The following is a 26,624-nucleotide window of genomic DNA, read 5'->3' on the forward strand; positions in this document are numbered from 1 at the left end:
GTGGCATTGCTTACAGGGGGGCTGTGTGGCATTGCTTACAGGGGGGCTGTGTGGCATTGCTTACAGGGGGCTGTGTGGCATTGCTTACAGGGGGCTGTGTGGCATTGCTTACAGGGGGCTGTGTGGCATTACCCACAGGGGGGCTGTGGCAGTATCTATAGCGGGTAGAGTGCGGCATTATGTACAGAAGGCAGTGTATGGGAGAAAATGCACAAATTAAATTCATTCGTTTTTAAAGGACGGGTGTCGCGACAAATTTTTTTTTATATAATATTGCTTTTAGTATGTTATTAAAATACATTTTATTTATTTGTGTGTGTTTTACTCTTTTCTTTTTTCTTACTTTTACTTCACTATGGGGGCTGCCATTTTGTTTTTCATCTCTGTATGTGTCGATTAACGACACATACAGAGATGGAATACGGCAGCTACAGTGCATAGGAGTCCATGAACGGGAGCCGTTCCATTGACTTTGCTCTCTAGCTCTGTACTGCGCTGACGCAGGTCAGTCACACAGAGCATAGCAGCTGTTTGCAGGGAGAGAGCAGGCGCCATCTTGAAGACCAGCTGCACTGCAGGTAAGGTCTGTGTCTCTGCATGTCCCACTCTCTATCTCACAGACCGCCGCTCTCGTGACCCCCGACGGCCCCCCCCTTGTATGAAGGACACATGATGCAACTGTACTGGGAAAGCCCTGAACGATAAATCTCTAGTTGTGCGGAGACTGTTTGGGGATGTGACTAATGAACCTCTCAGTCTCAGCACAATTAGAGAGATTTATCGTTCAGGGGTCTGGGAAAGCTGGGTGACCACCATTGCCCCTCCTACTGGAGTGTGAGAGGTTCGTTAGTCACATCCCCAAACACACTCCAGTAGGAGTAATGGTGGTCACCCAGCTTTCCCAGACCCCTGAATGATAAATCACTCTAGTTGTGCTGAGACTGAGAGGTTCATTAGTCACATTCCAAAACCGTCTCATCACAACTAGAGAGATTTACCGTTCAGGGCTCTGGGAAAGCTGGGTGACCACCATTACCCCTCCTACTGGAGTGTGAGAGGTTCATTAGTCACATCCCCAAACACACTCCAGTAGGAGGGGTAATGGTGGTCACCCAGCTTTCCCAGACTCAGATATAACCTGGAAAGGGCTGGATGGACGGGCTGAGGGTGCACAGGGTTTTTGGTGATCCCCCTCTGTCATGTGATCGGACCTAGGTTACCGATTCATCAGACGGGGTTCATGTGATTATAAATCTGTCCATAACAAGAGACAGTTCACTCAAGACAAGCCCTGCCCTCATGCCGTAGTTGTGTGGTTCTGTCTGCAGTGATGGTGGTGGGTGGCTCTGACACCCGCCTTCCCAGTCGGGTCATCTCAGGACGGAAGGGGTGTCCGGATTGGAGACACAGCGCCGCACCTGTCCTCAGGTTGTGTCTGGTATTGCAGTTCACCTCAAGTGAATAGGACAGAGCTGTAATACCACACACGACCTGAGGACACGTGCGGCACCATGTTTTCCTAGACGACCCCTTTAAGACTTTTCCCGTGTGTGTGTGTGGCAGAGCGGAATGTGCACGGGCGCCACTGATACTTCATAGCCGTTAATCAGCTGTTTTGAAGAATCAGCGGCGAGCACCCAAACCCCCCCCCCCCCCCACACACACACACACACACACACACAAGCACACACAAATCCCCCAAACACGCAAAATCAACTGTAATCAAGAGGTTTTTTTATGTTGTTTTTTTTTGCACGGAAAATGTGCAAAAAAAAAAAAAACATGTCAAATACACGGCGTGTGAACCGGTCAACTGAAAAGTCATTCACTTCACTTTCATCATTCTAAGGCTGGGTTCAGATGACCTATTTTCAGGCGTAAACGAGGCGTTTTACGCCTCGATTTATACCTGAATAGACGGCTCCAATACGTTGGCAAACATCTGCCCTTTCATTTGAATGGGTTTGCCGACGTACTGTGCCGACGACCTGTAATTTCACGCGTCGCTGTCAAAAGACGATGCGTAAAATAACAGCCTCGGCAAAGAATTGCAGGATACTTCTTGCGACGTAATTTCAGCCGTTTTTCATTGAATTCAATGAAGAACAGCTCCAAATTACGGCCGTAATTGACGCCTCGCAAAACGCGAGTACGAGCAATTACGTCTGAAATGACGGAGCTGTTTTCTCCTGAAAACAGCTCCGTCATTTCAGACGTAAATGCAGTTAGCGTGTGCACAATACCCTAAGGGTATGTTCTCACACAATGTTTTCAGCCGGAAAATCGTAAGTATCTGCCCATTGGTTTCAATGGGAAATACGGCGTTCTGTTCCGACAGGGCGTTTTTTACGTGGTAGTTTTCCAAAAACGGCACGTAAAAAGACGCCCGACCAAAATGAAGTGCACATCACTTCTTGGGACGTTTTTGGAGCCGTTTTTCATTTACTTTATAGAAAAACAGCTCCAATATCGAGTTTGATTAAAAAATGGCTGAAAATCAGGAGCTGTTTTCCCTTTGTTTAGTAAGCGTGTGAACATAAACTTAGCCTTTTGGTGTGTCCTATAACTTCTTCCAGCTGCAGAATCACACCCAATATGGCTGCCGGACACTGCTTAGCAATTTGAAGTCACCTTTTCCTGACTTGTGAGAGGGGGGGGGGTGAGGTTCCCTCCCACATTTACAGCAGCTGTGAGTCAGGTTGCTTTGCCTTATTCACCTTGCTGTAATTCTGGGAAGTGCTCCCCCTGGTGGCCAACATTGGAAAACATGTCAAATTATTATTTTATTTTTAATACTTTCCACCATACAGAAAAAAAAAAAAATACAGCAAAAAACGTAAAAAATATAATAGAAATAAGTAACGACACTTAAAAAAAAAAAGTTTAATTTGAGACACATTCCCTTTTAAAATGGACAAGGAAAAAAATGGTTGCAAAACGGGTCAAAATCCGTTGTTAAAAACTGAAACATGGCCCGGAACAGAACAGATGCAAAACGGCCTAGAAAAATGGATCAAAACCGCTGTTTTTATCGGCCAGCATTCGGACCCTGTTGTGTGAATAGAGCCTAAAGGTAGTTGATGCCGCGCCGTGTCTCTGCACAGTCGGAAGTGCTGTCTTAGCTTCACTGTAGGATTTTCTGCGCTGCCTGGCCGCCTTGTCTCTCTAACACGCCCCGTCATATATATATATATATATATATATATATATGTGTGTGTGTATATACATATATATATATACACACAAATATATACACACAAAAATATATATATCTATACATATTAACAGGATGTGGCCATATTGCTTGATCTCAGAGTGTGTGTGTGTGTGTGTGTATGTATATAGATATATATATATAGATATATATATATATATATATATATACTACCGTTCAAAAGTTTGGGGTCACCCAGACCATTTTGTGTTTTCCATGAAAACTCACACTTATATTTATCAAATGAGTTGTTAAATGACTAGAAAATATAGTCAAGACATTGACAAGGTTAGAAATAATGATTTTTATTTGAAATAATAATTTTCTCCTTCAAACTTTGCTTTCGTCAAACAAATGCTCCATTTACAGCAATTACAGCATTGCAGACCTTTGGCATTCTAGCTGTTAGGGGGGGATTCACACGAGCGTGTATTGGGTCCGTGCGGGCCGCGTGGTTTTCACGCGCCACGCACAGACCAATACAAGTCTATGGGGCAGTACAGACAGTCCGTGCTTTTTGCGCAGCGTTTGTCAGCTGCGCAAAAAGCGCGACATGCTCAATATCTCCGCGTATTTCGCGCATCACGCACCCATTGAAGTCAATGGGTGCGTGAAAACCACGCACGGAAGCACTTCCGTGCGAACCGACTGAAACAGCGCACCAGCTGTCGAAAGGATGAATGTAAACCGAAAAGCACCACGTGCTTTTCTGTTTCCAAACATCCAAACGGAGTGTCTTTGAGATGAGCGAACCCGGACAACCGAACCGAACTTCACCGGGTTCGGCCGAACTCGTTTTGGCCGAACCCGGCAAAAAAATTTCTGGTACGCGACGTCAGGAGATAGTCACTGTCCAGGATGCTGAAAGAGTTAAACTGTTTCAGCACCATGGACAGTGACTTCCGATCCCAATATACATGAACCTGTAAAAAAAAAAACGAAGTTCTGACTTACCGATAACTCCCGGCTTCTTCCTCCAGTCTGACCTCCCGGGATGACAATTCAGTCCAAGTGACAGCTCCAGCCAATCACAGGCCAAGCACAGGCTGCAGCGGTCACATGGACTGCCGCGTCATCCAGGGAGGTGGGGCCCGATGTCAAGAGAGGCGCGTCACCAAGGACGCGACACCAAGGCAACGGCCGGGAGGGAAGTTCTCGGTAAGTAGGAACTTTTTCTTTTTTTTTAACAGGTTTCTCGATATTGTGTTCGGCATTCACTGTCGAGGGTGCTGAAAGAGTTACTGCCGATCAGTTAGCTCTTTCAGCACCTTGGACAGTGACGGGCGTCGACTAGCCTCATCTCTATGGTAGCGGCTGCGCGAAAATCACGCAGCCGCGCATCATACACGGATGAAACACGCAGCTGTCAAGTGGTTTTTGCGCGCGCAAAACGCCGTGTTTTTTGCGCGCGCAAAAACGCAACGTTCGTCTGAATCTGCCCTTAATTTGCTGAGGTAATCGGGAGAAATTTCACCCCATGCTTCCAGAAGCCCCTCCCACAAGTTGGATTGGCTTGATGGGTACTTCTTGCGTACCATACGGTCAAGCTGCTCCCACAACAGCTCTATGGGGTTGAGATCTGGTGACTGCGCTGGCCACTCCATTACAGATAGAATACCAGCTGCCTGCTTCTTCCCTAAATAGTTCTTGCATAATTTGGAGGTGTGCTTTGGGTCATTGGCGTTGCAAAATGGAGTGATAGCCTTCCTTATTCAAAATCCCTTTTACCTTGTACAAATCTCCCACTTTACCAGCACCAAAGCAACCCCAGACCATCGCATTACCTCCACCGCACTTGACAGATGGCGTCAGCCACTCTTCCAGCATCTTTTCACTTGTTCTGCGTCTCACAAATGTTCTTCTGTGTGATCCAAACACCTCAAACTTCGATTCGTCTGTCCATAACACTTTTTTCCAATCTTCCTCTGTCCAATGTCTGTGTGCTTTTGCCCATATTAATCTTTCCCTTTTATTAGCCAGTCTCAGATATGGTTTTTTCTTTGCCACTATGCCCTGAAGGCCAGCATCCCGGAGTCGCCTCTTCACTGTAGACGTTGACACTGGCGTTTTGCGTGTACTATTTAATGAAGCTGCCAGTTGAGGATCTGTGAGCCGTCTATTTCTCAAACTAGAGACTCTAATGTACTTGTCTTGTTGCTCAGTTGTGCAGCGGGTCCTCCCACTTCTCTTTCTACTCTGGTTAGAGCCTGTTTGTTCTGTCCTCTGAAGGGAGTAGTACACACCGTTGTAGGAAATCTTCAGTTTCTTGGCAATTTCTCGCATGGAATAGCCTTCATTTCTAAGAACAAGAATAGACTGTCGAGTTTCACATGAAAGCTCTCTTTTTCTAGCCATTTTGAGAGTTTAATCGAACCCACAAATGTAATGCTCCAGATTCTCAACTAGCTCAAAGGAAGGTCAGTTTTATAGCTCCTCTAAACAGCAAAACTGTTTACAGCGGTTCTAACATAATTGCACAAGGGTTTTCAAGTGTTTTCTTATCATCCATTAGCCTTCTAACACAGTTGGCAAACACAATGTACCATTAGAACACTGGAGTGATGGTTGCTGTAAATGGGCCTCTACACCTATGTAGATATTGCATTAAAAAGCGGACGTTTGCAGCTAGAATAGTCATTTAGCACATTAACAATGTATAGAGTATTTCTGATTAATTTAATGTTATCTTCATTGAAAAAAACTGCTTTTCTTTCAAAAATAAGGAAATTTCTAAGTGACCCTAAACTTTTGAATGTGTGTGTGTATGTATGTATGTATATATATATAAGTAAATACTAGTGAGACACACTAAGGCCTCGTGCACGGCCGTAATTTTCGGGTCGGCCAGCCGCGGAGTGTCATCTGGGTGCCGCCGCAAATTGCGGGCCGTGCACATGGCCGCGTCCATTATTTTCTATGAGCCTGGACCGCAGAACACGCCCGTAATAAGACATGTCTGTTCTTTCTGCTGTCCAGGCTCCTAGGCCATGCACGGACCTTGGAAACCACGGTCGTGTGTATGGGCCCATAGAAATGAATGGGGCCGCAATTCTCCCGTAGATTTTCGGGGGAATTGCGGACCGCAAATGCACGTTCGTGTGCATGGGGCCTTGCATACATTTATAGTCAATTTATGTAAAAAAATAAGTTTTACCATTGTTTGGAGTAGTGTTTGGTGTTTTCTCCACTGTAAGGCCCTGTTCACACTGAGTTTTTTGCAGGCATAAAATTCTGCCTCAAAATTCTGCTTTAATTTTGAGGCACAATTTTCATCTGCCTGCAGGTCGTTTGCCATGTTTCTCATGACGTTTTTCGCCCGCAGGCAAAAATGATGCGAAAAACACTTTCTTTGCCTCCCATTGATGTTAGTGGGAGGTCATAGGAGTAAACGCCCGAAGATATGGAATGTCTCTTCTTTTTCACTCAATGGCCGCGGGCAAAAAACGTGGCAAACGGCGTGCAGGCAGGTCAAAATCGCGGAATTTTGAGGCAGAATTTTCTGCCAGCAAAAAAACTCAGTGTGAACAGGGCCTAATACAGGATCTCTTGGAACAGATCCAGCAGCAGTTGAGGAAAATGTGCTGACTGGATTGTGTGTACAAAGATGTCTGACATAGGTGGAGTGGGCAGACTTACATTTATCAGGCTGTGAAAGGGGCGGGGGAGGGAGATAAGTGACGGTACTTAGATCAGGGATAGATGGAGGCACAAAGGATAATGATTATTAGTGGGTAAGACCGTGTGCAGGGAGAGAGCTGCCTGTAATTAGACCAGGGAAGGACCCTGTGAACATAGAGAGGCATGGCAGTATGCAAGTAGCTGAGATGCTTTGGAGGAAGTGGAGGGATGCAACTATCTCCTCAGATGCATAATAGGATCATGGATATGATGGGTTACAAGACAGGAAACAGACAGCAAGGGATGTAAACAAACAGAGCAGCAGTGATGATGGAGATCAAAAAGAAACTGGTTAGAAGTTTAATAGGGGGTATTAGGGAAGGCAAACCAAGGCTGGGGGACACTTTTTAGAAAAAAAAATTTCCTGGACAACCCCTTTAAGTGGATGAGTGGGCCTAGTCTTTACATCAGATCTCCTGAATTCAGATCGTTCTAGTAAATCACGCAAGTTTGGTGCATGTCTTAAGATCATACTTGGATAGTTGCCTATCATCACGTATGGCCTCACAGATGTTGCCAATTTTTAATTAGAGCCCCTTTCGTTGTATCCCAGTGCTGGCCAAAGCGAGAAATAAACCGAACTTTGTTTTGCATACCCGAAGGCGTAATAGGGATTTTAGTATTTATGTTTTTACTTTTTCATGTTGATTCTTAGGCTGGATTCACACAAGCACATTACGTCCGTAATGGACGGAACGTATTTCGGCCGCAAGTACCGGACCGAACACAGTGCAGGGAGCCGGGCTCCTAGCATCATAGTTATGTACGATGCTAGGAGTCCCTGCTTCGCTGCCGGACAACTGTCCCGTACTGTAATCATGTTTTCAGTACGGGACATTTGTCCTGCAGCGAGGCGGGGACTCCTAGCATTGTACATAATTATGATGCTAGGAGCCCAGCTCCTTGCACTGTGTTCGCTCCGGGACTTGCGGCTGAAATACGTTCCGTCCATTACGGACGTAATGTGCTCATGTGAATCCAGCCTTAGTCTGAAGTAAAGACTCTCGGTCAACATGAATTATTAAGCCCCCCCGTATAATGCATTTAACAGAGTAACCTCTTTGCTTGAAAAGTACATCTAGTGCGGATCCACTGATACCGACTTGCATGAATTCCTCGCATTAAGAACTTTGGATGATGGCCAATAATAAAGTGTTTCCAGCAGTTGGTTTATATTGAAACACACTTTTGCTGAACGCAAGGTGTTTTAGGGCTGGTATAATCGTGTGGTTCACTGGGCTAGTGTCCCCTACTATTACTGCCTCCTTTATTTTCAAAGTCACTTTGGTTATGCCTAGTTTCCCTACCTTTTCTTTGTATTAACGCTAACTATCTTCTTTGCCGCTAAGCATGCGTGTGTACGCAGATTCACAACACAATAGTATAATAAAAGCAATATTTATTAATACAAAATCACCTTATGATAATAAAACACCAAACTTGAACACCGTAAATTTTCACAGAATAGTATCCATACACCCGAATACACATAACATGTATGAAGTATAAAAAGGAGAAAAAAAAGCAGCAAAAAGCCGCTCACCCAATCTTTATTCTAGGATCTGTAGTTCCTTAATGAAGTGCAATTGGAGAGGGGGCTTAGAGGCAGGTAAGAAATTCGATACTTGGAAGAAAGAAAATTCCTCAGCACATTCGTAGAATATATGGTATAAAAAGAGCTTTATTAGGTCATCTTAAAAAAATCCATAGAGGACACAGGTAAGGCGTGTCACCGCTTACGCGTTTCGAACAGAAGTGTTCTTACTCATAGCATACGTAACCGATTCGATACATGTTTTAAAATCACAATTAGCCAATCCTGACACATTAACTTAGTAACCGCTCTACACATCATTTAGAAGAGAAACAGGTTTTATATAGAACATAATCACAAAATGTGCATGTGCATATAGAAACCTTTAAAAAGTTTGCTTTATAATTAGATAATATAAAGTGTATTTTTGGTTTTGATAAAATAAAACCACAAATTATATCCAGAAAATTTTTATTGAATAGAGAGTGTCTTATGAACACAATCTACATTGAGTATAAATAAATTATTATGCATATTTAAGCACTGGATGTACATAGACAAAAAAACATCCATAGTAACCAGAAATTTAAAGGCGAGCAGTATGCGTTTCTTTTGAAAATAAATATTACAAACTATATATTGTAGAATATGAATACATTGCCAGCCATACAGTAAAAAAAGTGCTGTCACCCAAAAGTTTCAGAGAGCGCAGAAAGGGCTAAGGGAAAAGCCCCAAGGAATAGTCTGGCCTAGCAGACCACCACAGTTCACAAGCGGTGGCCCAATTTTGGGGGAGTTTAAATAACACTCACCCAACTCTCCATCTCCCAGATGTAGTTACCAGCAGGAGCACCTCCTCAACATTACGACCTTTACGAAGGGGACGCTGGTGGGTGAGGTGTTAGAGGTAATCCTGAGGCTGGTGGGTGACAGAGGAATGGATTCTCTTGTTCCGCTTGTCTTCATAGGCAGGCTGGACAACAGTGTATTTGCATATGACACCGTGTGCCCCGCCGAATGGGAACACAAGGAGACCCTGTGTTCCTAGTTCTTCATGATGAAAGAATAAAATAAAAAGACAATTCTTGGTAGAGACTCTGCTGCTATCAGCAAAAGTGTCTGCCTCTTATGGAAACTAAGCTAAGACTGAATAGTGTCTGTGGGCAGGGTATATCCAGTACGAGTCCCTTTTTGTTTTTTTATTTCATAGTGTCAAGCATTATGGGGTTGACACCATATACCCACGGTCTGTGTCCCCCAACTTAACTAACAAGAAATAAAGATTTCCGTAAGCCGCATTGTCAACATGCCCTATGATTAGTACTGTACAATAGTGTCCTTTAAGTTAGGTTCACCTTTGTGTTCTATTTTCTGTTTTTCTATTACGTCATAAGTGCCAGATCGGTTACATGTCAGACTCCACTATCTCACAGACAAGTGCAAATAACGTATACTATTTCAATACAGGGAGTACAAATGCAAAATGGGATCATTCGAATGCAGAGCCAAGTCTGCCTATATATAATGCGACTGAAGAACTTAAGGTATTCTTTTGTAAAGTTTTGACATTTCACGGATTAGATTTTTATAGATAAAAGTCCATATAGTGACCAAACAAATTAAACTCCATACAGACATCCGTGACATTCAATTCTATTGTCAAACCCTTTAAAAAAAAAAAAAAAAGCAAAAGTATGGACACCAAAACTAAGAGTAGTCCACATATCGCAGACTTTCAAACATCACCACAAGATGGAAGCGATGCAGAAGTTTTGAAGCCAACTATTCTAACACTTAAAAAGAAAGGTATGCATTTCAAAGAAAATCAGGGAATCTGATGACCTTGTGTGTCTGTTTCCATGATGAAATACTTTACCCAATATTGATAAGTGTCCATGTATTCGATTTGGTGGTATAGTGTAATTCTTATAGCGGTATTTCCATCTTAGGCATTTATGGCATATCCACAGGATATGTCATAAATGGCCGAGAGGTGCAGGTTCCAGAGAGGCTCTCACCTATCAAGAGAATGGGGATCTAGTGACCCCTGACCGCCACATTCTTCAGTCGCTTCAATAGAGAATACCATGCACAAGCACAGCCACCTCTTTACTTCAGTGTATGAAGAATGCGGCTACAGGGAATCGGCAAATAAGGGTCAGCAGACCCCAATTCTGCCAAGAGATAAGGGCGCCAGAGGTGGAACCTTCATTTATGGCATATTCACAGGATATGGCATTAATGCTTAAGATGGGAATACTCCTTTTAAAATTACATTTATACTTAATATAATATAGACCATGCATTTTAAACAGTGTCACTTCTACCACAAGTGTAAGTTCTAGATCCTGCAGCTTTTACTCTTCATAAACAACCATCATAATGGAATAGAAAAGGTTACATACTGTACCTTGTTTCAAACATTGAACCTTTCATATTTGCTGTTTTTTCCCTCTGAAGAGAAGTACCGTTGATCCCGCGTATGAGGATACCCAGCTGTTTTCATATTTACAATTTACTATAATGGAGAGTGACCACAGATGTATAACCACCTTCTCACCATGAACCTGTACCCATGTTTGTTGGTAGTACCAGCACCTTGTATTAATACTATTAACCCTGTTTTTTTCTGAAACTGGAGATCAACGTCCAACCTTTGTATTTTCGGCACATTCTGCACTTAGTCACGTTTTTAGATTCATCGTTAGTGACATTTATTAGTGTTACAAATGTGTTATTTCTTACAGATAAACCTAAATTGAATGTTGATCCATGTGTGGTGAAAAATACATTACCTATCAGAGCTACCCTGAAGCAGAAAACACAAGAAAGAATGATTGTTGCTGAAATTAAACCCATGAGCCCTGCTGCAAGCTGCAGTGCAGACGAGAAAGCACCAGCAATGGTAAGTAAATCTTTCTCATATTTTTTACAATAAATTTATTACTATTATTGCAATTAAAAAGAACTTGAGGCGATGTGCCTTATTTATGGTTAATAAGATGCAGTAAAGGTTAAATGGGAGTAATTTTATTTATTTTTTGTCCAATTCATTGGGCGACACTAACGTCGATATATGGTGTTTCCACTAGGAGACTTGAACTATGAAATAAAAAAGTGACTCCTCCTACAGGATATACCCTGCCCACAGACACTGAGCTAATTCAGCCTGTCCGCAAGACGTAGGAGAAGCAGATACAAGGTGATATAAGTATGTCAAACACTAGAGGGGATTCCCTCAAACTGACTACTATAATGCAAAAAAAAACATGAAAACAATTGGGTGGGAGCTGTGTCCCCCAATGAACTGGACAAGAAAAGGATTATATGGTGAATACTCAAAAAAAATCCTGTTTTCTTGTTTGTTACATTGGGGGGGGGACACACCAGACCATGGGACGTCCTAGAACAGTCCCGAGGGGGGGGAAACGGAACACAAGACATGGTCAGCTATTTCACAGATGCCTGCAATACCTTGCGACCCAGAGAAGCGTCTGCAGAGGCGAAGGTATTCACCTGGTAGTACTTGACAAAGGTGTGCAGGGAAGACCACCTTGCATAATTGAAGGCCCATCTGCTCTGGTAGAGTGGGTCCGTGACCCAGAAAGTGGGAACCTTCCCATGGACACAATAAGCCTCGCAAACTATCTTTCGAATCCAGCAAGCAATGGTGGTATATCCGCAGAGCAGGACAACATCCAAGTTGTGGAGGGAACACTTCCTCTGGTGAATGGGAGAAGGACAATAAGATGGCAAGACAATATCCTCATTCATGTGGGAGGCTGAAACCACGTTAGGCAAAAAGGGGAGCAACGCCTTTGTCTTGGTGAAGATTTAGAAACTAAGAACGACGAGAGAGCTGCCAACTCTGAGACCCTCCGGATGGTGGTCACTGCAACCAGAAAAACCCACTTCCAGGACAGAAAACGCGGAGAGACTTCTCTCAAAGGTTCAAATGGAGTCAACTGTAAGACATCCCAGACCAAATTCAGATCCCACGAGGGAATCTGAGGACGATAAGGGGGGGGACGACTGCATTAGCCGCCCTCTGCAAAAAAGTCTTAATGTCCGCTTTAGACGCCAGCGTGCGACCAAATATAATGGAAAGGGCCGACACCTGCCCCTTCATGTAGCTGAGAGCTAAACTGTGATCCAAACCACTTTGTAAAAAGGATAGAATCCTGGACAAGGAAGAACGAAAGGGTGGAGGCTTGCGATCCTCAGACTAACCAAGGTAAGTCTTCCATGTGCAATGGTAAATCCGGGCAGAAGATGACTTTCTGGCCTTAAGAATAGTGAAATAACCCTTTCCGTAAAACCAGAAGCCCTCAGAACTGTGGCTCCAACAGCCTTGTCGTTAAATGTCGGGAGGGAGAGGTAAGGGCCACAGGACTTCGGCCAGCAGCGTCACAAGGTCTGCATACCAACAGCAGCGTGGCCAATCCAGGGCTACTAGAATGGCAGGAATCCCTTTTGCCAGGAGCTGTCAGAGGAGCTGTGGCAGAGGAGGGAACATGTACAGGAGACAGAATTCCGACCATGATGCCACAAGAGCGTCCACGGCGCTGGGCTCTAGATTCTGAGCACGGGAGATGAAGCAGGGGACCTGCCGATTGAACCTGGAGGCCATCAAGTCTTAAGTCAGGACAACCCCATCTGAGACAAATTTGGTCAAAGACCTCCTTATGAAGAGACCGCTCCACATTATCCACCATTTTGCGACTGAGAGTCCATGACCCAATTGTTGGCCCAGGGTATGTGAACCGCCGTGAGAGCAGTAACATGAACTTCCACCCAGATAGGGTCCTGGATGCCTCTGCCATCACTGCGGCGCTTTGAGTGCTGCTCTGTTGATTTAGATAAGTCACGGCCATGGCGTTGTCCATCTGAACCCTCACCGTGTGTCCAGACAGAGGTGCAGCACAGGAGACACAGAAAAATGGCTCTCCATTCCAGAAGATTGATGGGAATGGAAGACTCCTGTGGAGACCGTTCCTGAGCTATGAGGTTCCGAAAAGTGCCCCCCAGCCCTTGAGGCTGGAATCTGTGGAGAGGATCAGCCCGTTAAGCGAGAGGAAGGAGAGCCCCCGAGGTACAGCCGGAGAAGTGATCCACCACTAAAGCGAGCGACGGACCGAGAGGGGAAGAATGAACTGATCCAGCGATTGCAAGGATCGATCCCACCGGGAGAGGAACGCCTGCTGCAAAGAGGGTGCATGTGGAACTGCACAAATGGAATTGTCTCGATTTGAGGCCGCCATGGTCCCGAGAACACATATGCAGAGGCGGAGTAAGGTTGGCACAGCCATATGTAAGGAACGAGTCCCTTCCTGAAGAATAGAGACGCTCCGGAGGAAGGAAAACCTTCACCGAGTGACTGTCGAAGGCGACCCCCAAAAAGACTATCTGCTGAGAATGTAGCCAAGACTTTGACCGGATGATGATCCAACCGAACTGACTGTGTCCAGAGTGATCTGGAGAGCCATCTCGTCCTCACTGAAGGGAGATTTGATTAGGACATCATCCAAATACATGGTGACAGACATCCCCCTGGAGTGGAGTGCCATCACGACAGAGAACTTTCGTTAAGACGCTCTGAGCAGTGGCCAGACCGAAAGGAAGTGCCACGAATTGGTAATGAAAAGGCAGTACTGCAAAGCGCTGGTGGGTAGCACCGATAGGGATGTCTAGATATGTGTCCTTGATGTCTACAGAAGAAACAAATTCTCCCTGTTCCATGGAAGCGATGACAGAGCGGAGAGATTCCATCCGAAAATAACGGATCCGTAAATGCGCGTTGAGGCACTTGAGATCCAGTATGGGCCGAACCATTCTTTTTGGGGGATGACAAAAAGGTTGGAATTATACCCCGGAGCCTTTAGTTCAAGGGTACTGGAATGATGACCCACTGAAGAAGCAGAGAGTCGATTGCCCGAAAAAAAGGTGTTCCTCTGGGTGGGGACTGTGGAACAGCAGACTGAAAGAAACGCTCTGGAGGGAGGCTTGCAAATTCGATTTTGTATACTAAAGATACTACCTCTTGAACCCAGGCGTCCGAAATTAGATAGAGCCAGACGTCTTTGAAGTGCAGAAGCCTGCCCCCCCTGAGGCAAGTTGAGTGGGGACGCACCTTCAGGCAGAAGTGGCTTTGCCGGTTCCAACCTTTTGCAAGTGGAGGTTGGGGACGCCAGGAGGGTCGGAACTTGAAGGAAGGTTTTGGCCTTGTGATCATGTTGAGTCTGTAGACTGGAGGAAATGGTGTTTGAGAAGCCATGAAAGGAACGAAAACACGGACCCGCCTTTTTGACTGGTGTAGTGCGCTTAGGTCTAATCTGAGGAACATAGGTGCTTTTGCCACCTGTAGCTCCTGAGATAATCTCGTCCAATCTTGGGCCAAAGAGACGAGACCCTGAAAAGGATATTGCAGTCGTGGAGTGCTTAGAGGCTGATTCAACAGATCAAGCCTTGAGCCATGTAGTCCTGCAAATAGTGACATAGGATGCAGAAGCCCATGCCACCGGACTGGCAGCATCAAAGGGTACCTTTGCAGAGAAGGTGAGAAGATTAACTAGTTCCTCCTAAGGCGGGCCTGACTGCTCTATAGCCCAGACAGATGCAATAATGGGGCGAAGGGCATAGCTTGAGGCCTCAAAAGTAGTTTTAGCAAGAGAGTCCACGCGATGATGCAGGAAGGAAGTGGAATCTGCAATTTGTAAGTTATTGGCCTTGGCTACGTGAGAAATCGGAGGATCTACCGCCGGAGTCTGCACCCAAGCCGAAGAATTGCCCTCTTGATAGGGGTAGAAAACATCCAGACGGCTAGGGTGGGAAAACTTTTTTTATCCGGGTGCTTCCAATCCTTAAAAATTATGACCTCCATTTCCCTGTGGGCTGGGAAAACCATCTGAGAACGTTGGGGCTGAAGGAAAGCGGGAATGTGCAGATGCAGTGGCCTGAAGTGTTTCACTGACTGCTTTTAATTAGCACCTCCATAGAGGTGGGAACAGAGGTACAACCCTCACCAACTGAATCGGATAATTCACTGTCAGACAAAACCTCTCTAGGAGACTAGGAGGCACCACACCTGACTCCAGGACCAGAAACACCTTGCCCACATGGGGAGGTGAAACCGTAGAAGACGGTGAAAATTAAGGCAAGCGAAAAGTTCTGGTCCACTTGCGGGGTTTGCCACAAAGGGAAGACCAGGACGGGCAGAACAAGTGTCTGGCGGACTGTAAGACATGCCATCCAGAATGGACTGAGTAATGTTCACCAACGTACCAACCGCCCGGAAAAGGGAGATGGCCCATTCCGGAACCACACCCATCATACAAGGGGTGGGGAACACTAGGGGTGGCAGAGACTGCAAGAATTTGGCTAGGAGGCCGACATGCATCACATAAGGAAGTACACTGACCATGTGGAAATTTGGTATTTCACTTACGCATAATAAATGGAAAAGATTTGTCCAGGAAGCAGTTTGTCCAAATCGAGGAGACTAGAGGGGAACGCTGAACCTCGCCCATGGAGTGCAGCAATTCGCCGCTGGCTGTCCTGAGTAGACCAGTCAATGAAGAGAGACAAAAGATTCCCCATGGGAGATGGGGACATAAAAAAAGCGCGCTAGAGCCCCATTGATTCATACTATAGAGAAGGTCCCTCCCTCGCCTGTGCAGTAAAGCGCAAAATGGCGACCCCAGTAAGGGGCCCTATCCAGACACAAGCTAGAATACATTGCCAGCCATACAGTAAAAAAAAAGTGCTGTCACCTAAAAGTTTCTTAGGGTGCAGAAAGAGCTAAGGGAAAAGCCCCAGGGAATAGACTGGCCTAACGGACCACCACAGTTCACAAGCGGTGGCCCAGTTTGGGGGGAGGGGGTTAAATAACACCTACCCAACTCTCCATCTCCCAGGTGTAGTGACCAGCAGGAGCACCTCCTCAACGTTACCACCTTTACAAAGGGGACGCTGGAGGAAGTGGTGTTAGAGGTGCTCCTTAGGATGGTGGGTGACAGAGGAGCTGACGCTCTTGTCCCGCTTGTCTTCATAGGCAGGCTGGACAACAGTGTATTTGCATATGACAGTGTGCCCGCCGAATGGGAACACAAAGAGCCTGTGTCCATAGTTCTTCATGATGAAAGAGGTAGAGACTCTGCTGCTATTAGCAGAAGTGTCTGCCTCCTATGGACACTAAGCTAAGACTGTGTAGTGTCTGTGGGCAGGGTATATCCTGTAGGAGTCCCTTTTTGTTTTTTTATTTCGTGTCAAGTCTCATGGTGTCGACACCATATACCCACGGTCTATGTCCCCCAACTTAACGAACAAGAAATAAAGTTTTCCGTAAGCCACATCTCTGTGTTCTACTTTCTGTTTTTCTGTTACGTCAGAAGTGCCAGATCCGTTGCATGTCAGACTCCAACGCCACTTGACATAACCCATTCATTTTAATGCATTCTGTCAGGTTTCCCTCATTGTGTCCGTTGTTTAACCTAAAACAAAATAAAAAATGTAATGCATTTTTGACTGGATCTGCGTCAGAGGCTCCTAACGGAGCCTCCAACACAGATGTGAACAGAGCTTTAATTGCATAAATTCAGTGTAGAATTTATCATAAGTATTTTTTTCTTCTTTTCCCCTTACACATCATGGTAGAACTTACAGTATACATATTCTGTGTCTTGGCTCTAATTTGTTAATCATTATCAGAGTCCACTGTGGGGGTTTTACTGATCACCTGTCCTTAGAACAGTACTGTACATTGGGGGAGATATATTAAAACTGGTGCAAAGTAAAAGTAGAGTAGTTGTCCACAGCTACCAATCAGGTTCAAGCTCTCATTTTTCAGTGGCCCTTTTGAAAATGAAAGAAGCAATCGGGTTGCTATGGGCAACTACTCCACTTTTCCTTTACACAAGTTGTAATAAATCTACAGTTAGGTCCAGAATTATTTGGACAGACACACAAGTTTTGTCATTCTAGCAAAACATAATCAATATGGGCTTAAAGTGCAGATTCTCAGCTTTTATTTGTGGGTATTCACATCCTGATTTGAGGAAGGGTTTATGAATTACAGCTCTAATATGTAGCTGCCTCTTTTTCAAGGGACCAAAGGTAATTGGACAATTATCTCAAAAACTATTGAATGGGCTGCATGGGCTATTCCCTCATTAGTCCATCATCAATTAAGCAGGTAAAAGGACTGGAGTTGATTCCAGGTGTGGCATATTCATTTGGAAACTGCTGCTGTGAACCCACAACATGAGGTCATAGGAGCTCTCAATGCAAGTGAAATAGACCATCGTTGGGCTGAAAAAAAATAAGAAATCCGTCAGAGAAATAGCACAAATGTTAGGAGTGGCCAAATCAACAGTTTGGTACATTCTTGAAAGAAAAAAAAAAGAGCGCACTAATGATCTCAAAAGGCCTGGACGTCCACGGAGGACAACAGTGATGGATGATAGCAGAATCCTTTCCATGGTGAAGAAAAACCCCTTCACAACATCTACCCAATTGAAGAACACTCTCCTGGAAGTGGGTGTATTAGTATCTAAGTCTACCATAAAGAGAAGACTTCATGAGAACAAATACAGAGGGTTCACCACAAGGTGCAAACCATTAATCAGCCTCAAAAATAGAAAGGCCAGATTAGACCTTGCCAAACAACATCTAAAGAAGCCAGCCCAATTCTGGAACAGCATTCATTGGACAGATGAAAGAAAGATCAACCTGTACCAGAATGATGGGAGGAAGAAAGAATGGAGAAGGATTGGAATGGCTGTGATGGCATTGGGCATGCATGGCTGCCAAAGGCACTGGGTCACTAGTGTTTATTGATGATGTGACTGAAGGCAGAAACAGCCGGATTTCTGAATTGTTCAGGGATATACATTCTGCTCAGATTCAACCAAATGCAGCAAGGTTGATTGGACGTCGCTTCACAGTACAGATGGACAATGACCAAAAACATACTGCGAAACAGCCCAGGAGTTTTTAAGGCAAAGAAGTGGAATATTCTGCAAAGTCCATTACCAGATCTCAACCTGATCGAGCATGCATTTCACTTGCTTAAAGGGGTTTTCCACCTTTGTAAAACTATATTGCAAAATATTTTAAATATGTATTTAACTAACTTTCTATTATACTCACCGATGCAAAGATGTTGTCTTCTATTCCTGAGTAGTGTCATGTGACTCAGCATGCATCTCAAGTTTTCTCTTCCGCTGACGTGCCGACTGGTCGTCTAAGTTCTTCAGCTACGGACGATCTCCTCTTCCGGTCTTCTACACGAACGGCGCGTCATCAGTGACGTTCTTGTAGTAGGCGGAACGCCTATTTTCAGTAAGCCAGCTCATGTGCGTTTAAAAAAAAAGGTGTATTTGAATCACGCATGCACGCTAAACGAAAAAACATTGCTAGATTGACCTCAAGAACCGCACAGAGGTACATAAACCTCTGAATGTCAATAAAGAGTAATGCTTAATCCCTTAAGGCTGAAGGACGGATATAACCGTCCTCTGCAGCTGCTAGTTCGTGCAGGAGGACGGGTATATCCGTCCTGTGATGGTACTGAGACTGTACCCACACGATCAGCGGCAGGAGCACGGCTGTTATACACAGCCTGGCTCCCGCTGCAACTGCCGGAATCGAAGCGCGCTCCGATTCCGGAAGTTTAACCCATTAAATGCCGCTGTGAATAGTGACAGCGGCATTTAAAGGCAATGTGTTGCCAGAAAAACATGTTGTTTTTTTTTTAATTAAACATTTAGTGTGTAGGTGATTAAACATTGTTCAAATTTTTTTTATTTTTTTCACGAGTCAGGAAATATTATAAATGAATTCTAATTTATAATATTTCCCATTGCTGGTCACTAGATGGAGCTATTCCCAAAATTGCAGCATTGCATGTGGTAAAGCAACCACATTGCTTTATGCTGCAAAATTGGGTAAAAAGCCCTCGCTCTAGTGAGCTCTCAGCATCCCCCCCTCCTTTATCCTGGCTAGTGCCGGGATAAACGAGGGGTTTGAACGGTCTAACCTCCTACACTGTGTGTCGCCATTTTTTGAGCTAACACACAGTGTAGAAGGTTTACATACAGTAGTAAACGTACACAAACACGAACATACATATAAATCTCTTACCTGCTCCTGCCGCCGCGGCTCCCTCCGGCCCGTCCGCTCCGTCTGCTGCCGCTGGTCCAAGTGCACAAGTCCGGAAGCCGCGACCGGAAGTAGTAATCTTACTGTCCGGGCGCGACTTCCGGTCCACACGAAAATGGCGCCGGACGGCGCGCATTTCAAATTGGACTGTGTGGGAGCGGCGCATACGCAGTTCCCACACAGACGGCGTACATTGAAGTGGATGGGACGGGAGCCGTTCGCAGTCCCTATGGGACTGTGGCTGCCGTATTCCATGTCTGTATGTGTCGTTAATCGACACATACAGAAATGGAAAAAAAAATGGCAGCCCCCATAGGGAAGAAAAAGTGTAAAAATAAGAAAAAGTAAAACACAAACACACAAATAAATATAAACATTTTTAATAAAGCACTAACATCGTTAACATATTAAAAAAAAAATTGTGATGACACTGTTCCTTTAATGTGTTTGACAGAGGGAGGGAGCTCCCTCTGTCACCCCATCGGCGCCCCCGCAAAGAAATTGCGGGTCGCCGTCGGGTTTCCATGGCAGCCGGGGGTCTAACAAAGCCCCCAGGTCTGCTTTCAGCATCTGCCTGTTAGGCTATGCCGGAGGCATGACCATTAGATTGCCTGTCAGTTTTACACTGACAGGCAATAATGCTTTGGTATACGAAGTATACCAAAGCATTATACATGCGATCAGCAGATCGCATTGTGAAGTCCCCTGGTGGGACTAAAAAAAAAATGTAAATTGGTTAAATAGCGTTTGTGAAAGAAAAAAAAAATAATTACAGTGAAAATCAAATAAAACTACTTTTTTTTGCCCAAAAAGTGGTTTTATTTAGTAAGTGTCAATACAAATCACACATACACATATATGGTATCCCCGCGATCATAACAACTTGAGCAATAAAATGAACACATTAATTAAACCGCCGGATGAATGGCGTAAAAAAAAAACGCAAAAAACAACGGCAAAATTCTCTCTTCTCCCATTCCATAAAAATTTATCTAGAAGTCCTATGTACCCCAAAATAGTACTAATGAAAGCTACACATTGGCCCGCAAAAATCAAGCCCCCATACGGCCATATCGACGGATAAATAAAAACGTTACGGCTCTTGGACTGCGGCGATGCAAAAACAAGTAATTTTTTTCTAAAAGGCTTTTTATTGTGCAAACGTAGGAAAACATATAAAACCCTTACATATTTGATATCCATATAATCGTGCCGACCCATAGAATAAAGTTAACATGTTATTTACGCTGCATAGTAAACGCCGTAAATTTATAACGTGAAAATCAATGCTGGAATAGCTGCTTATTTTCAATTCTCTGCTAAAATAAAGTTAATAAAAGTTAATCAATATATTATAAGCATCTAAAAATGGTACAATTACAAAATACAACTCGTCCCGCAAAAAACAAGCCCTTTTATACGGCTATGTCGTCGGAATAAAAAAAAAGTTAAGACTCTTGGAATGCGACTGTGAGAAAACAAAAAATAATCCTTGGTCACTAACGTGCAAAATGGCCTGGTCATTAAGGGGTTAAAGAAATGTAAACTTGTTTTTTAAAAACGATATTCAGGGGGTTTTAATATAGGAAAAAATAATTGGTGCATAATTAAAAAAAAATAATAATAATAATTAGGTATCGGAAAACCCCTTTAAGACAAAACTTAAGGCAGAAAGTCCCGCAAACAAGCAACAACTGAAGACAGATGCAGTACAGGCCTGGCAAAGCATCACAAAGGAGGAAACCCAGTGTTTTGTGATGTCCATGGGTTCACATATTGCCTGCAAAGGTTCCTCTACAAAGTTTTTTTTTTTTTTTGTTTTTTTGTTTTTTTTTTAAAACCTTTTATTTATGGTAATGTTAATTTGTCCAATTTACTTTTGAGCCCCTGAAATGAGGTGGCTGTGTAGAAAAATGGTTGCAATTCCTAAACGTTTCACAGAATATTTTTAGTCAACCCCTTGAATTGCATGTCAGTTGTTTCATTTCAAATCCAATGTGGTGGCATGCAGAGCCCAAATCATGAATATTGTGTCACTGTCCAAATAATTCTGGACATAACTGTATCACATTATTGCTCCGCAGTTCTAATTTCTAATGTTATTCTGCTTTGCTGTTAACAAACCATAGTAAAACACAGCGCAGCAGACCATAAGTTGGGTTTAGCAAGCTAGTAATTGATACGTGATGATCTCTGTTTATCACGATGGTTAATTTGCAAAAGCTAAGACAGCAGAACCTAAAGGCCCTTTTGCACTGGGCAATTATCAGGCAGACAAGCGTTCATCTGCTGATCGTATAGTTTCAAAAAAACTGAAATATAATCGTTGTCCGCAGCACATCTCCCTATAAACAGGGAGATGCGCTGCTGATATGTATGGGGACGAGTAATCGGAGTAATGACCGCTCGTCCCCATACATAGCTCCATTGTGACAGGATCAAACGAGCACCGATCAACGAGCTGTCTCGTTGATCGGCGCTCGTTGCACCAGACAGAATTGGCCGGTGTAATAGGGCCTTAACCAGTGGCGTAACTACCGCTGTAGCAGCCATAGTATAAGGCCCCCCCATGGCCGGAGGTTCTGCTAGCAGCCACTATGGCTGCTACAGCGCAACGCCACTGAAGGGGTTGTTCCTACAAAAGACATGCATCCCCTGTCCACAGGATAGGGGATACATGTGGTATCGCTGGGACGCCCATGGATAAGGAGACTGGGGGACTGAAAGTCCCCCTAAGTTCTCCATGACAAACCTCGGATTTTCGGGGTCTGTCGGCAGCTCCATAGAAATTAATTGTGCTCCGGTCGCGCTTGTGCGCATGCGTGACCAGCGCTCCTTTCATTTTTATTGAACTGCGCAGACACCGGAAGTCCGAGGACTTTCGGTCCCCCGTTCTTCTTATCGCTGCCAGAGATCACACGTGTATCCCCTATCCTGTGGATAGGGGATACATCTCTTTTGTAGGACAAACTATAGGCCGTTTTTTTTGGGGGGGGGGGCGGGTTTGGGGGCTCTATGGCGTTCTCTACAGGGGGGCTGTATGGCGTTCTCTACAGGGGGCTGTATGGCGTTCTCTACAGGGGGCTGTATGGCGTTCTCTACAGGGGGAGGGCTGTATGGCATTATCTACAGTGGGAGGGCTGTATGGCGTTATCTACAGTGGGAGGGCTGTATGGCGTTATCTACAGGGGAGGGCTGTATGGCGTTCTCTACAGGGGGGCTGTATGGCGTGATCTACAGGGGGCTGTATAGCGGTTTCTACAGAGGGCGTTTGGTGCTGTATGGCGTTATCTACAGGGATGGCTGTATGGCGTCCTCTGCAGGGGTATGGCGTTCTCTACAGGGTTAGGGCTGTATGGCGTCATCTACAGGGGGAGGGCTGTATGGCGTTATCTACAAGGGAGCTGTATGGCGTTATCTACAGAGGGGCTGTAAGGCGTTATCTACAGAGGGCTGTGTTTGGTGCGATCTATAGGGCGCTGTGTGGCAGTATCTATAGGGAGGCACTATCTACAAGGAGGGGTTGTGTGATACCCAGCGGAGTCAAAAGTTTGCTATGGGGCCCAGTCTTTCCTAGTTACGCCCCTGGCCTTAACCCCATAACTATCTTTTTTGATATGTCATATCTATGCCTTGCCACCAGGGGGCTGCCAGTGAGGTGTCCTGCCCCCAGTAAGGTGTCGGGGCCCTATCCATTCACCAGCCAGAATATATTGTCCTTCTACAGGTGTGTATCCCTCGCTGTTTCCGTATGTGAACAATACACACCCGTGGCACAGCAAAACTCTTGTCCATATCGGCAATATACAAAACTGTGCAATCTGTGCTGGGAATACAGGCTGCTTCACTCTGTGATCTTCTCCTCCGTACATGGGGGAGGAGGGAACATGCTCAGTACACACTGCTTTATTCGAGAATATGCGTCCCACGTTCCTGTTCTCTTATGCCCCGTGTTTGCTGTACGGCAATCCTATAGATCTCTCGTGCCCAGCTCAAAGCTGCTCTATAGAAGGTGGCTGCCCCAATAATACAAATGAAAAAGATATAGGATTGGAAAATAAGTTACTGAAAGTGAAATATATTATTTAATAAATACTTTTTATCAGTTATTAAAGCTAAATAGTGTATAGCAATAGGAATTGCATTGTATTTATTTAAGGGGACACTCCATCCAAAACGAAACTTTCCCATGTGTACCACTATAGTGTTCCATGTGTCAGTCTCTCACCTGTTATTTTTCTTCTTGCTTCGATCTCTATATATCTCTATATATCAGACTGGGATGGTTGCTTAGCAGCAGTGTGAATCCGGCTCGGTGACACGCTTTCTCTACTTGATTCTATGGAGATATGTGTGTCGCCCATCACAGGCTTCAGCAGTTTCTGTACTAGACTAGTTTTGCACAGGGAAGACAGAAACTTCTATCAGCTACCACTGATGCCTTGACAGGTTCTTGTCACACAGGTATAATGTAAAAGAATATAGTGCAGCCTCCCTGTCTGTATGCTCATGGTTTCTCCGCTTATTTAGGAGAATATAGATTATCACAGTGTCCCCCAGCATGCAGATATGATATGATCTTTAGCTGGTCATATAAAGCTGTGTTGAAGCTTTATGGGATTGATAGCAAAGCAGAGAGGAAGAGAAAGCATCAAGATGGAGGTTTTTTTTTAAAGACAAGACAAGGCAGCAGTTCAAAATAAGTACAGGATACATAAAGGGAAGTGGTAGAGTGTGGTATACAGTCAGATGCGGAATGCAGACATGGAAAGTTGTTTCCACTGGAGGTAGTCTTTAAATTGTATGCAATTGTGTTAATGTGTCTTCCTTACTTCACAGCTTCCAGTAATAGAATCTTCTGAGAAGCCTTCAATGGACCGTATACTACCAAAGCGTCTCAAAATCAGGTATTTAAATAATTAAAACAAACCCAGTCTTTGCAAATTTGGATGCTGCAGATTTTCAATTTGGATTCCACACTAAAAATCCATAGCAATTCACAGTACAATACATGCGGATGGGTTTTTAAAATCCCTATCCACATATAGTGGAAAAAATCAGTGTGAAATTGAAGACATACGGCAGGCTTTCTAATCCCCAGTATGTCAATTCTGGTGCAGATTTTCACCACAAATTTTACCCTTGGCATTGAAAAAAAAACTGTTCCAAAAGCGGCTCAATAAGTGACATGCACTTCTTTTTATGGGACGCTTTTTTATGCGCCGTTTTTTTCAAATGGCCAACATAAAAAACGCCCTGTTGAAACGAAATGCCGTTTTTCCCATTGAAATCAATGGGTAGAACAATGTATTAGTATAGCGATTTTAGAGGTGCAGTCCCACAAGTCCCCTAGTGGGACTAAAAGAAAACTTAAGTTGATAAACATGTTGTATATAAATGGGAAAAAAAATGTATGCCTTTCTCGTTAAAGTATTCACTGGGGGACACAGTACCATGGGTACAGGCTACTGTCCCTAGGAGGCTGACAGGCATATATAAAAAAATGTGTGGCCCTGCCCAGTGGGCTATACTCTGTGCTGAGCACTCCGTTTTAGCCTAGTGTCTGTAGTAGGCAGACATGTCCAGCACTGTGGGCAATTCTGCTAGATTTATTTTTTTTTATTTACTTTTGTTTCTCTTTCAGGTGCAGTGTGAGACTCTCTCATGTGTTTCACTTGGTGACTCCCCTGCGGGCGCTGGGTGGAAGGAATTCCCACTGTTTCAGTGGATGCCTGCCATTATGGCAAATGCTCTTCCCACCTCAGTGGATGCCCACCTCTACGGTGGGTGTTCCCCGCCTTTGTCACCCAGTCCCCTATTATTATGGCATCGGCGATTGAGGATGCAGCACAACCACGCTACGCATGTGCGTTTTCCGAAGGGGTGACAGGCTGAACCTAAAGACAACCACCCTCCCTGGGAGCTGCTGTGGTGGTGGAGCAATTCAAACTATGTCAGCGGACTTTCGGCATGATATATAGAAGGGATTCTTTATTCAGAGGTCTTTTCTATCACTTTTGTGCTTCAGAAATGTTTCAGCATTATCTTCTGTTTTAACCGTGGCGTTTAGCCAGCGTCGCCATTAATTTTGTCCCCGGCTTTGGTTTTCTGCTAAGCTGCAAGTCAGCCATGCCCTCTTGCGTTCCTACCTGCTTTCCTCCCCAATCCGCCATTTTAGCGTTTCTCATTGGTCACCAGACAAAACCTGAGTGACATGCTTACCCTGTCTAACCACTGCGGCTTGGGTGTTGGCTGGAGGGGAGTTTATTTTTTTTAACTCTATCACCGGTAATGATCGCCATAGTACACTGAGTGGTGTTCAGAGATCATACAGCACTGGAAACATTCCTGCTTTACGGGGGAACCGCACCTAGGGGGTCTGATAAGATAGCCGTTGGCTATAGTGTTTTTTTGTAGAAAGGATCTTAAAGAGAACCTTTCACCTGCACATGCATGTGCAGCATGAAATGGGCAGGGCTCGCTCAAACCCTGGGGCACTATAAATTTTTTCCTTACCGTCCACCGTTATTTAGGTATCGGTGCCGTTATACTTGACGACCAATATTTAAATAACCCCCTGAACTGTCAATGGGGTGTTTAATGGCAAGGGGGCGTGTAACATCGCTGTGACACTGTCCAATCGGCTACGGACAGTGTCACAGCAAGAGCTGGAGGGAGGAGAGCGTGTGCTTGTGCACGCTCTCTCTCTTCAGCTTGCGGCAGACCAGGACAAGACTGATCTCTCACGAAAGATCACACAGTCTTGTACTTGTCTGCCGAACTGGCTAGTGGGCGTGTAGTGGCATGGGGGTGTGTCACTGATACGGACCGTGCAAGAGCTGTAGAGTGGAGAGCATGTGCACTCTCTCTCTCACTCTTCAGCTATCGGCAAACCAAGACAAGACTGATCTCTCGCGAGAGATCAGTCTTGTCCTTGTCTGCCGAGAGCTGAAGAGTGAGAGTGTGCGCACGCTCTCCTTTCACCAGCTCATGCACTGCACGTAGCAGTGACACGCCCCCCTGCCAGTTCAGCACACAAGT

The 26,624-nt window shown here is 44.7% G+C and overlaps 1 protein-coding gene across 11 annotated transcripts in view; it reads left to right on the forward strand.

Annotated features, from left to right (window-relative positions):
- Positions 1–26,624, forward strand: part of ZC3H11A (zinc finger CCCH-type containing 11A) — a 212,637-nt gene that overhangs the window by 169,114 nt on the left and 16,899 nt on the right. For all 11 annotated transcript variants that reach the window (XM_075853611.1, XM_075853614.1, XM_075853604.1 and 8 more), the window contains 2 exons: positions 11,174–11,331; positions 24,423–24,490. In XM_075853611.1, coding sequence (XP_075709726.1) covers positions 11,174–11,331; positions 24,423–24,490 — 226 coding nt within the window. The remainder of the gene's footprint in view (positions 1–11,173; positions 11,332–24,422; positions 24,491–26,624) is intronic.

Source organism: Rhinoderma darwinii, chromosome 2 (genome assembly GCF_050947455.1).
Source record: "Rhinoderma darwinii isolate aRhiDar2 chromosome 2, aRhiDar2.hap1, whole genome shotgun sequence".
In the NCBI taxonomy this organism is placed as follows: domain Eukaryota; kingdom Metazoa; phylum Chordata; class Amphibia; order Anura; family Rhinodermatidae; genus Rhinoderma; species Rhinoderma darwinii.